This window comes from Streptopelia decaocto, assembly GCF_964273445.1.
Source record: "Streptopelia decaocto genome assembly, chromosome: 2".
NCBI lineage: Eukaryota > Metazoa > Chordata > Aves > Columbiformes > Columbidae > Streptopelia > Streptopelia decaocto.
The window spans coordinates 144,322,944-144,336,175 of NC_138655.1; the positions used below are offsets into that span (position 1 = coordinate 144,322,944).

At 43.5% G+C, this 13,232-nt stretch overlaps 1 protein-coding gene across 3 annotated transcripts in view; it reads left to right on the forward strand.

The window, feature by feature from the left end:
- The first annotated feature begins 1,150 nt into the window (after positions 1–1,150).
- The window catches only part of SPAG6 (sperm associated antigen 6), a 67,038-nt gene continuing 54,956 nt past the window's right edge, over positions 1,151–13,232 (forward strand). For all 3 annotated transcript variants that reach the window (XM_082044956.1, XM_082044955.1, XM_082044957.1), the window contains exons 1-3: positions 1,151–1,269; positions 1,358–1,453; positions 12,655–12,821. In XM_082044956.1, the coding sequence (XP_081901082.1) occupies positions 1,245–1,269; positions 1,358–1,453; positions 12,655–12,821 (288 nt within the window). In that variant the 5' untranslated portion in view covers positions 1,151–1,244. The remainder of the gene's footprint in view (positions 1,270–1,357; positions 1,454–12,654; positions 12,822–13,232) is intronic.

The following is a 13,232-nucleotide window of genomic DNA, read 5'->3' on the forward strand; positions in this document are numbered from 1 at the left end:
TCGTGCGGCGCTAAAAAACCCGGAGTGGGCCGTCGCGACGGTGTAAGGAAATAGCATAGATCCCCGAGGAGGAATCGCGGTGGCGGTGAAGAAAAAGAAAAAAAGGAAAAAATTAAAATCAAAGGACCTCCTTTCCCGAAGAATGAGGTTCCTGTGGGGGCAGCTCCAGGAGCGCTGCGGCTGCCCTTATTTTTCGTTTATCTTCCTTTTTATTTCTCCCCACCCAGGAAGCGAAGGGGGAGCAGGATCCGGGCAAGGCGACCCCGCAAGAGCTGCCGAGCGATGCGTGGGGCTCAGCCGGGACGGCGGGGCTCCCTGTCCCTGCCCACAGGGTCCTCGGCAAGTTGTGCAGCAGCGGAACGGGACGAGGCAGCTCTCCGACCGCGGCGAACGCAGCGCGGCCCGCGGAGCACCTGCCCGGGCCCGAGGGCCTGAGAAGTGACTCCCTGTGCGGGGCGGCGCGGGCAGACGGGTCCCCTTCGCCCGCCCAGGCGCCCCCGCCGCACTCCCAAATATCAGCGGAGGCCGGCAGATCCCGGCCCAGCCGCCCGCGGCCCCAGCGCCAGCCCCTGCGGTCGAGTCTGCGCCGCGCTGCGCGGTACACAGGGGGACAGCAGCGGCGGCCGGCGGGGACGAGCCACCTCTGTGGCCCGGGCAAGTCCCTGTGCTGGGCCCGGCACCGTCCCGCGGGCGCTGGCACCGCCGTCCTGCCCCGGCGCTCCGGAGGACGGCAGCTCTCGTATGGAGTTGAGTGAACACAGCTGCCTGCGTGGGTTCTGATGGAACTGCCTGTTCCTTTATACCCATTGATACATCTGCACGCCGCTATGTATGTATTTGTGGTATGTATGTGGTACAGAGGCGCGAAGTCCTCTCTCCGCAGACCTGTCGGTCCGTACGCCCCCGCGCATCTCTATAGGTGCCTATACCCACACCTGTACCTATACATATACCTATACATTTAACACAAGTGTGCAATATGCCGCCAGGCGGGCATAGCCCCCTGGCTGTGTCTCTCTCCGTCCCCGCACAGCCGCCACTGGCACACACCGCCGATCCCCTCCGGAGCGGCGCACAGCGGGCCCGGGCACTCCGCGGAGCACCCCGCGGCGGGCGGGCGCGCTGACGTCACGGGTGGCGTTGGCGGGGCCCCGCCTCCCCCGCGGCGCGGCTTCCGCCTGGTTGCCAGGGCGACGAGTACACAGTGCGGCCCTGCGCGGGTGCGCAGCTACCGCGCCGCCGCCATGAGCCAGAGGCAAGTTTTGCAAGGTAGGCCGGGGCGGCGGCCGGGGCCAGGGCCGGGGCCGAGGCCGGCGGGGTGGCCGCTAACCCGCTGCCCCGGCGCTGCCTCCCGCAGTTTTCGAGCAGTACCAGCGCGCCAGGACGCAGTTCGTGCAGGCGGTGGCCGAGCTCGCCGCCCGGCCGCAGAACATCGAGACCCTCCAAAGCGCAGGTACGAGCCCGTCGCCTTTCCGCCGCGACAGGGGCGGCGGGGCCGGGCCGGGCCGGGCCGTGCGCGGCCTCGGGGATTTCCGCGCCCCGCCGCTGCGCTTGACGCCTGGCAGCGCCGTGTCCCTCCCCTTCAGGCTGGGCGCTGAGTTTCCAAGGGCTTATTTTCCCGGTAGGACTCGGGCTGGTCCCCCGGCACCGCGGTCCGAGGGCGGGCTTGGCAGGTCCCTGCGGCGCGGGGGGGGCGGGTGGCGCGGGTCAGGTGCATGCGGAGCTGAGCTGCGTGGTTGTCTGTGTTTGTTCTGAGGTGGATGTCTCTGGCTGTGACCTCATAACTTTTATTTCGGGGAAAATTTCTCAGTGTAACCAACTTCTTCATTTGCTTCCTTGTGCTTCCGATGTAGCTTTATGTAAAGTACAGAGAACAGAATTCCCGTTGACGCCAGTGCTGACTTGCCAAGAAAAACCTATTTTAGAAGTAACTATTTTTATACTGGCTATACAAGTTGTTCCTGAATTCTTGAATGCTTTTTACCAGCAGATTTGCTCAGCTTAGGAGGGAATTGCTTTCGTTATATTGCTGTTGTGGGATGTCATGAACCAAATTGAGCATTTTTAGAAACAGGAGCTGTGGGAGCACTTCTACCAGCTGTTGTGCTGCTGGCATCTGGCAGATCCGCTCCCCTTGTCCAGCGTTCCTCAGCTGAAAAGAGGAAAAAGAAGTGCTCAGTAATCGATTACTTGAAAGCCAGATTGAAAAAGTGCTATAAATGAATTGATTATGTTTTGGTTTGTCTTGTTTTTGTTTTCCCAAATGTAGATAAGCTGTCAGTTTCTGTTTGTTTGGTTTGGTTGTTTTTGTTTTGGGGTTTTTAATATATAGAATGGGAACAAACAAACAAAAAAGAAAACCAATCACATAAATACTTTGAACTTTTGGGTGTTATATTTACAACTGTCTATTGAAATGGTTCTGTTGAAAACCTATCACTTAAATTTTCGTTAAAGAAATACTTGCTTTGATTTTGGGAGTGACACACTGATACCAGGCCTTTTGGATCGCTTTGCTGTGCTTTTTTTTTTTTTCCTTTTCCTTATCATCTTTCAGTGAGTTAGTGCCACTGGTTTGGTTTATACAAATGATCATTATTTACCAAAGAGACATCTTGGTCATGGAAATAATTTATGTCTTATTTATAGGTCCCTCTATGTCCCTGTGCAGTTCTGTTTTTTAGCTGTTCACAAAGATCCCATTCAGGCAGCATTTCTATTTTAAGAAAGCAAAGAGAGTGCCAAGATAACTTTAATTACATTGTATTTATTGTTCTTAAAATAATTATTTGATGCAATACAGTTTACTAGTTTATCTCAGAACTGATTTGTTGCTTGTGCAGAAGAAATAATCAGTTCAGAGGCCTGAAACTGCAGAGCCAGCATTGGCCTGAAGGTTAACTTCACAGGGATCATGCTCCGGGGCAGTTATGTGGAAATGTGCATTTGTGTAGCTTATCATCCTTCTTGGCTCATTCTGGTACTGAGTTGCTTTTCCATAGGCTTTAATTTTTCAGAAGCTAAAAAAGAGGGGAATATCTTCAGAAATAGTGTTTCCTATTGCCATTTATTTGAATGGTTGAGACTCACAAATATTTTACCTTCTTCCTCAGTGTGTGCCTTTCAGACTAATTCATAGTTCTGTAATTCAAATGGTAGCCGTTAGTTTTGACCCTTTCTGGATGTGCTAGATGCAGGTTTTAAAACCTTCTCTTAATGAAATGTGATTAAGTGGTTTTTAAAACCTCCCCCCAAATAAAATGTGATTTTGTCCTTTTTAAAAACACTTATACAAATATTTTGAGAAATAGCTGTCTAGCAGATAACTGGTGTACCTCTTATGGTCTTGATCTAGTGAGCTCTGGAGCAGTGAGTTGAAAAAGAAAGATGTCTGTCTACATGTCTGTATAAATCCATATTTGAAAGACTGGGGACTCATTTCTTGTTGATCACTGTTTTAAGAGAATGCAGGAAGTCTTTGCCTCCTGTCATTTTCCATTAGGTTTATGAGTTGGGGCACCTTGAAGGGTTCTTTGGTTGGATCTCAAAGGTTGTCAGGATTTAGTCTTCTTCTGGCTGAAGCACAAGGCAAGATTACAGTGCCTGAATTTGAACAAAACTGAGCCCTTAAAATTTACTGTGGTGTACTCTTGCATTATATTCCTGGTATATCCAAAATTCAGACTGACAGCAGTGAAAGATCAGTGCTCAAGGAGTAAAGTGTTCGGTCACATTTTTAGAAGTACTTTTGAAAAATACTTAGTATCTTATAAGGAAAATAAATACTAACTTGAGACCTTGTTCTTTGTGAAGGTGTCTTTGGGCACCACAGCAACATCCTGGAAGATGGAAGTGTGTTTAAAAATTGATTCTTAATTACACTAGAAGGCCTGCTCCTGCGGTATTAAACCAGGTACAAGCAGCAGCAGACTGCAGCATGGAGGGCAGAAAGCAGCCGGGATCAGAGATGGAAGTTCCTGAAGCTGGCTTGGCTGTCGAGAAACCCCAGGGTACCCTTATTGTGGAGACTCTGATGCATGTATGACCTGTAAAGAAAACTGGTATGAACTGGCAAGCTGGAGAGGAGGTCAGAGGGGGCCAACAAGAAACCCACCATTTCCCAGGGCATCTCTTTCCTGAAGCTTCTGTATCTCATCAAGCTCTGGACCTGCCTTTCCCACTGAGCAGAAATCCCAAAAGTGGTTGTAACCAGGGAACTGAAATCGCCCCTGGACTTTGACACATTTACATGGCACTGGCTCTGTTGTGGCCAGGAATGTCCTGGGGAGTTAGTACCTGGGAGCTCAGCAGCTTTCGAGTGGCGGGGAAGTGCAAGGAATGATCAGAGAAATTCCTTTGTCAGAACTCATTCCTGGGTATTTTCCAACTCTGAGGTTGGCTTTGATAAGGTTGAATAATAATTGCAGGATTTGTCCTTCTAATGTTTAATTAATTGATACTTGGAAAAAAAAATCTCCAAAAGTCTTAAACTTTTTCAGTTTAGTAAATACATATATGTGGAACAATGACAGACAATTAATTTATCAAATCTCATTTCTGGAGGGCTGTTGACTAGTGGGAGAAGCTACTTTGATAGTAAAGTTTAAAAACATATTCTTTAATATAAACCTATTCATTTGACAGGCACAGCTCACGAAATTTGGTACTGGAGTGCATTATTGAGCTTCACACCCCTCGTTCTTCCCAAACTTAAAACCCTAGAAACAGACTGTTTTCATCTGTAATGTCATATGAATTCAAGCTGCCTTTCTTGCACTGAGATTTAGGCAGCTTTCTGTCTTTTACAATGTTTCAAAGAGTGGTAGTTACTGAGGGCCTAATTCTTCTTTCTTTGTCTGCCTTGTGAAGTGCAGCAGTCTGTAAATAACTAGTCCATTTGAAATAGTGTTTTGTTTTGTTTTTTAAGAGGCATTTACAAGTCAGCATTAATAAATGTGTCAAAATTATACTTGAATTGCTTCTGGGTATCCATTTTTGTATTCCTTCATAGCATGAATTAATTTTTTATTTATTTGGCATTAGAGCTTGTGATGGGATTGATGCTTTTAATTTGTAAATTATTTAAGGATATAATATGGATTAAGAAACAGTTTAGCAACTTAGCCTTTGACTTCAAAGATATTACAAGATCAGGTCTTTAACTTCCTTCTTGGGGCTCTTCACATTCTTAAGTATAATGGCTGTGGAAGTCATAGATAAAGCTGAGTATGGAACACGGAAAAGGAATTTTAAAGCTGTGTGGTCTAGCAGTATGTGTGTTGCCATGGCACTCTGTGCTGGGACCCTGCACACCTGGGTTCCCTTCTCATTGCTGCTGGGATATTTTTAGCATCTCAGGCAGGTACCTTCAACTTCTGTTGCTGTGCTTTACCTACTTGCTGGCCAGTATGCAGGGTTCCAGGAGCCAAGTTCTAAAATGTTGGTGTAAAGGAAGACCCTTTCCCAGTGAATCTCTTCCAACTGTCCTCTCACTCCATCAGCCTACAACGCTGAGCCCAGGTCTCCTTTCCATTCTTCCTGGTATGAAGCTGCTTCTGAGGCCTTACACTCCAGCATACAAACTGTACTCCAGGATAGAGTCCTCTCTTCCTCTTTTACCTCTGGGCATCTGCTCCTGTTTCCGTTCCTCAGAAGCTGTGTTGGCAAGAGGCTGTAGCTTGGGGTCAGGGCTTGCCTGCATCAAACCACTGTCACAACCACTGGTGGCACAGCAGATTTTCCCCTACTGCATGGTCTGTTTTTATGCAGGTAAAGGATGATGTCATGGGCATTAGTTCTCTCCTGGATCCAGAGCTATTTCGCTTGTGATAGGTTTTAAAGGTGGTATTTCCAGCTCTTTAGAGTGGTTTTAGGAATCTTTATTTTTGAGAAATTCACTCATCCAGTTGCACTGAGGCTTTATGCTTGTGCTCTTCTCAACTTCACTTTCTAGTGTACACATTTTAAACGTACCTATTTTAAATGCAACAGTTGGACGCTTGGCCCTGTGTTAGGAGGATCAGACTCTGGAAAGGCATTTCAGGATGTAGTTCGATATTTTAAATAATATTAAAGAATGTTCTCTGATAGTGCAGTGCTTTGTAGAAAGCCTGCTGGGTGCGTAGGCTGTGTAGAGAGGAAGGCTATTGAGTCAGCTGTGCAGAAAAAGAGCTGCTCCGTTAAGTCATCTGTTTTCTTGCCATATCTGTATCTTGCAAGTGGATATGCATGGACAGACTCCAGTGCCCCTGTGTAGCTGGTTTCAACATTTGAGTCTATGCACCCTGTCTTGTGAAGGATTTTTTTAAAAAATAACTTTTATTTTTAGTTAAATGCTTTGCTAAGTGGGAGAGAAGTATGCAAAGTGGCATGAAAGGCAGAAGGTTATTTTTGGAGTTGTAGTAGATCAAGTGAGGAGAGTGGCTTTCCCTGAGGCTCGATGATGTGGTGGTGCCTGAGGAAGGGAAGGAGGAGGCTGTGTATTAAGGAAGGTACCAGAGAGATGAGAGGAGAAAGTAAATGCAGCTGAAGCTGGAGGACTGTCTTTTTCTGTAACTCAAATCAACTGAAGGTTCAGCTGCTGCAGGATTCTTCCTCAGCCTCCTGGCCTGTTTGGAGATGATTTGCAAATAGAAATTTCAAAGCCAGAATTTGTTGGGAACTTCTGTCTCATCTTAGTGAGTGGCCATTAAAAAGAAGCAGCTCCTTGGGACTACCTTGTTTTTCTGTGTGTCTGTGGAGGACTGAGTGGTGGCCACTGTGAGAGGCATTTTCAGAAACTCAGTTCTCTTGGAACAGGATTAGTTCTGCTCCATTAGTGCAGAAGCAGGGTCTGGAAAATTATCAGTGAGATCAGCTTTTAAGGAGGAGAAATGTACTTCTCCTCGATCCTTCGGAAATCTCCAGCCCAGCTGTCAAACTGAATCTGTATTATGTCCCACACCATCTGGTAATTGCTGTACGAATTACTTGATTACCCAGAGTCTCTGTTACCAAACTGTATTTAATGTTTCCTTTGATATTGGAAGGATTGTGGTTGTCTCATGCATGGAACTGTCACAAAGAAGAGTCCTTTCTTGGGCTGATTCACACTTGAAGGGTATGTGCTTAAGACGTGTTTACCGTGTCATCTCTGGAAAAGGATGAATCAAGACAAGTGAGTGGGAAAGTTTGCTCTCTCACTATTCTTCTGGGAAATTTGTTCTAAGTGTCTCGCTTAAAACTCACTGCTATGCTGCTTCTAGGAAAGGCTAGTTGAAGATAAGGAGCTGCGGTGAGGCAGAAATAAATTTCCACTTGATTTCCTTTTTATATCACCTGAATTTGACATCAGGAGCCCTGATAATCAAGGTGATATGATGAATATTTGAGTGCTAATATTAGCTGGGTGAATGTTCTTAGTATAACAGGTAGCACACAAAAACGAGAAGACAATGTTATATTTGATCCAAAGCATAAATTAGAAGAGCAGCATCTTCAAGATAAGAGTGTGTCCAGAGACAACACTAGCGTAGGATGACGTTTTTCCACATTTACATTTTAAAACTGAAATAAATTTTGGTTTTAAGGAAGGAGGATAGGGTAGGAGTAGTCATCTTCAGGTACAGAAATGGAGAGAATTTGAAACACAGAGTGATGTTTCTCTGACATGTGGCTATTCAAGTTTGACAAGGGTTTGGTGGGGCTGGAAGGAGGGTAGAGGAATTTGGCCTGACTTCCAGCTGATTTTCCCTAATAAATCAAAATGACCAAATGAAGATTGCTGTCTTCAGAATAGTGATTGTCTGGCTGCAGAAACTTGGAATGAAGAAACTTGGAACTTGCTGCTGCCCTGAGTGTGGTGTTTATTTTGTTTGGTTTGGTTTGGTTGGTTGTTTGTTTATTTTGTGTGTGTGTGTTTGTTTTGTTTTGTTTTTTTTCCCCAGATAGGCATCAGCCAGCACTTGCTTGCTAAAGGAAAGTGCATCAGGCCTGTGCACAACAGCTCCACTTGAGAAGTGTGTTAGAGTGATTCAGCTTCTGAAGTGTGTCATTCTTTGAAACAAATCTGAGTGGGAAACCGAGGATAGAAAGGGAAATCGTTCCTTGCCCAGGGTCAGTCAAGGTTCTGTGATGCAAGAGAGAATATTTGGCAGTAATTCTTTGCTACCCTGTTTGAGTCGCCAGTGGGAACTCTTCCAAAACAAATCTAGTCAAATGGTCTAAATGCCTTATTTTGTAGTTTACTTTCTGAGTTGCTGCCTTTGAATTGAAGTTAATGAATTTCCTACTTCTGTTAGAACAGGCTTTTTTTAGAAGACGACCAAAGAGTTCTCCTAAAGTTTTCGGCAGCAAGACACTGCTACTCCCTGCTCTGTATGGCCTCATTCACTTGATGGAACTGTAGAAGTGTAATAAAAGGAGGTTGTTGGAAGGTTCTTACCTATTTTCCTGCCTTAAGGCAGTGTTAAAGAAATTTGAATGTAATTCAAAATGCTGATAGGAATCCTGGCTTGAATCTTGTTGGAGAAGAGAGGTAGACTTTGCTGTAGACAGGACAGTCAAAAAAAGTGAAGAGATCAAATAGAGGATCTCACCAAATACAGCTATCTCTAGGAGAAGGAGCTGGGTTGGACACGAAAGCCTCCTCCTGTGTCAGGCACATCTATCCTTTCCAGAACTATCTTCAAAAGTAAATGCAGTCATCTTGGTTTTCCTATAGATGTTTTAGTGAAGACCATACAATCTCTATATAGCTGTTTTCACACTCTCAGAATTGTTTATTTTTTCTAAGTGCTCTAAAGAGAGAAACAGTTTGGTGAAGATGTAAATATCATGACAATTATCAAAACTCCTCAAGCAGTTGGTCTTGCAGTGGAGTCAGAGATGATGGATAGAATGTCGATGCAGAGAAAGAAACTGATTTTAGAGAAGGTGGAAAGCAGAGGTAGAAGCTTTTAATTATGTTCAATGCACAGGCATAATCTAGGCCTATATACTTCTCTCAATTCTCAGTTAATTTGATGTCAATATAAGGCTTGTACAGCAACAGGAATTGATTTTTCTTTTTCTTGTTCCACCAAAGCTCTTGTAATGATAATTATTTGTTCACTGCCTTTTCTCACATGTAGACGTCACTTTGGGAAAATATATTTACTTTGAGGATCAGCACAGTTTCTATATTTTTTAAACCTTTTCCATCAATTCACTGTTTGTTTTTTTTTTCAATGTGTTTTAGCATCTTGTGTCTTCAAACAGTAACTCTCACTTTTAATCTCTTTCCTTACCTTCAGTTTCATCAGGTAAAATAATTTGCAATAGAATGCTTTGTGCTGACACTTAAATGTCCTCACTAAACTTTACATGGTTTATACTACAAAGAAAGGAATGGTATTGGTCATGGGGAGGCATGCTGCTTGGAAGCATTTTCAGGCTCAAGGCTTTTTAGCTTATATTAAAGGTGAAATCTGTATCAGCTGATCTTGAAAACAGAAATTAGGTAAATCTCATATTTGGGACAGCTCAAAACATATGTATAGGTAAACTTTCTTAAATGTGGTTTTACATTTTTCGGTGTCTGGGTAGGTCATGCAGGCCAGAAATGTGTCACGCGGTCTGGATCTAGCTCATGGGTTTCTCCTGGCTAAAGTGACTCTAGGCTGTTTAAATTTCACTGGATTTTGAGACCATCACCAGAATTAGATTGTCTGCCACATCCTGATTGAATGTCCCACCCATTAGGCTCTTTGCTTTTCTAGGGTCAGGACACTGCACACAGAGGTGCTCCTTTTTTTCTCCCAAACACTTCTAACAGTATCTTTTATATCAATAAAATGCCTGTTGTTATTATTATTATTTCTTGTTTTTCTTTATTAAATAATCTTGTTTACATATTATCTTAACTCAAGGGCTCAAATGTAATATCAGTCCACTAAATACAAGTCTACTACTTCTAACTGTTCCCACTTTACTGAAATATCTTTAGTGTAATGAGTCAGAAGAGCATGAGATCCCCTTAGGAATTTCAGCAGCTGTTTGACCATGCAGCTGATGTTAGAGGGAAGGACAGGAAAATGCTCTGCCATAGAGGCTCCAGGTGACTTGCTAGAAGATTGCTCACTATAGATGATATACGGGGTTGGCACCAACTCACATGTTTGTTTATTTTTACTTTTAATTCGTCATATGAAGTACTTAGTGCATTTTGATATGAAGTGTAACTTGCTAATGAGACCATACCTGCTATTTGGGAGAGTTTGTGAGAAGATGTCAAAATGATGACCATATTCTGAAGTAGTGATTTCTGCAAAGTGCTAAAGGAGTTCACATTGATCTTACAATACTGGAGGATCTAGCTTTTCTCTGTCGGTACACAGGAGGCCTCTTTCAGCTCCCAGTGGCTTCCATAGAAGTGCAAGCAGGCCTCAGTTATACTACAGACCTATTTCCATAGGTTCTACATGTACAGGTTCAATTAATGCATGTTACAGAGCCATTTTTGGTGCTTCTGTAGTGCTGTTCAGACATCACAATTTCATTTCACTTTTCTCCTTTCACTGCATTGCCCCTGCGACCTGTGAACATCCTGGGAGGCTGTACCTATCACGGCAACGCAGCTTCTGTCTGGAGTATTGACCTTCCCAGAACAAATTCATCAGTGATCAGCATGGCCTCCATGGTTAGTTTTACCCTCTCACACACTCTTTCGGAGCCATCTATAGATTATTAGGCTATTCTCGTCTTACTGGGAGAAATTTGGTTTTAATTTAACAGCAATGTTCTCTGTGAGAAATATACTGCTGCTCAACTTTTTTTCCTTTCATAGTGCCCCTTCTGTACAGAAGTGCGCTATGAGTCTAACTTGTTACAGCCTGCATCCCTTTGGACTATTTTTTCCTCTAAGGCCCTCAGCTTTTCCTTGTTATGATGTGCCTGTTCAGCACCTGGGTGTCATCTGCCATTAGGTACTGATCCTACTTGCGGGACTGTCACACCAAAAGACCTTTGTTCAGTGCTTCTAACCACACAAGCCTTAGGGAAGTCTTGCTTTCTTCCACACTCACCCAGCTAAATCTCCATCTTTGTTAGCCAAAAAATGTAGCGGAAAGAGCTTAGACAGCTGATACAGAGACATCTGAATGTAGCTGTGAGTATTTGATGTTCTATTGTAGCGCTTTTGCATCTTCAGAGAGCATTGCTTTCTGGCTGAGGTATAAAGCTCAGAAGTATTAATTAATGAGGTCCCCGGTACAGGGGCAGCACTTTTGAAGAATCGCAATACAAGTAATTTTCCTTTCCCAGACCTTGCAAATAATATTTTTTATTGTAACCATGTGGATCTTATTTATATCCCTATTGAATCTTAGTTTAACTGTAGGAAGAGCTTCCACATACAGAATGGTCTTGATCGTCTTTGTTGCCTTTTACTGAATCTTTGCCAGTTCTATTCTGGGGGAGGGTATTAAATGCAGGATAGATTTATACAATAGCATAGTCATGGTCTCTGCTTTGGCCTTAGTTCCTTTCCAATAATCCTGAGCACTCTGTATACTTCTGTGGGTGAAACTTCTTTTCTGCCACTGAGCAGTGAGCTGGTATCTCCGTGGAACTGTCTGTTCTATCATAGAGATCTTTCTCCTGAGTGATAGGATCTATTTGGGGTCCATCATTGCGTATTTAAAGCAGGGATTGGCTTCCCCGTGTGTGTTCCCTTTCTCTTGCAATCTTGTTACTCTGTCATTCTGTCTCTAGTTCCTTACAGTTTCCCTGCTTTGTGCCACCTTGAATAAGTCTTGAGTCCCCAGCAAAGTCTCACCTTGCTGTTCATGCCCTTTTCCAGAACACAGATCAGTAGTGAATGACCCATGTCCCAGCGTGGAGGCCTGAAGAACTGCACTGTGACCTCCTCCCTCCTATTGCAAGAATGGAAAGTTTGCTCCTCCCATCTCCTATTTTTAGCCAGATATTTATCACTGTAGGGCCTTTCTTAGGCAGTAACTGTTAATGGTTCATGTCACAGCTGCTTTCCTCACCTATAATTTCAAGTATATCTTATAAGACCACCCTAGAGAATGGACTTGCATGTTCTTTCGTGTTTAACTGATATGCTGTGAACTCATCAGTGAAAACCCATCATATATGATAGCGTGATAAGAAAATCATCAACTCTTCTGTCCGCAGTATTATATATTATGATTATTGGTCCTCAAATCAATCATTGCTTATAATAGATGAAATGTAATTTGGTGTAATTCAATGTAGAGGTTCTGCTGCTCTACTGAATGAGTGACATGCCAATGTCGGCTCAGCAGGACCTCCAGATGGAGTTTCCTGTGTGTACTTTAACACATGCATTTTATATTTGAATACACCTTATTTTCTTGTGTATACTTTAACACATATATTTTTATAGATGTTTGAATAGAGGTTATTTCTATATATAACTTTTTTTTTTTGTATTTCAGAAGTGTTTTGTACATGTGAAAAAGGGGCAGAAACATTGCTAAGCATCAGCAGTGCTGTCCAAGTGCCAACTTCATTTCAGTGGAACACCTGGGTTTCCTACAAGTTCTTATTACCCGGAAGAGTAATTTAATACATTTTTATGAATAGAGGCAAATGCTTAGAAAAACTTCTGCTAACCAAATGGGCTTTTCTGTTCCTCGTGTAACTCAGGTGTCATGTCTTTGCTGAGACCTCTTTTGCTGGATGTTGTCCCAACTATTCAACAGACTGCTGCTTTGGCTCTTGGGAGACTTGCCAATTATAACGGTGACCTGGCAGAGGCAGTCGTGAAGGGAGACATTCTTCCGCAGCTCGTGTGTTCATTGTCTGAGCAGAATGTAAGGCATCATTGTTTTCTTAAGTAATCATTTATTTTTTAACTATTGCATGGGGGAAAGGAAGTCTTTGTTTCATCTGTCTGCTGTTATTCTAATATGCCAACAAATGTGCTGAAGTCAGAGACAGTATGTTTGAACTCCTGAGAGATTCATTTGTACTGTGTGCCTAAGGTTGACTTTAAATAAGTTTGACTTCAAAATATCATCTTACCTTGTAGTACACTATTAAAAAATCTATTTGTGGTGCTGCTATATTTTTGAAATGCTGAGTGATCCTTTATAAAAGGTCCGTCTTTAGAAATGAGACAGTTTGAAAGCTGTCATGATAATTGACTAGGATTTGTTGATAATACTAAACACTTGTAAAATACATATACAAAAATGGAACTTCTATATTGGAATATTTAATAT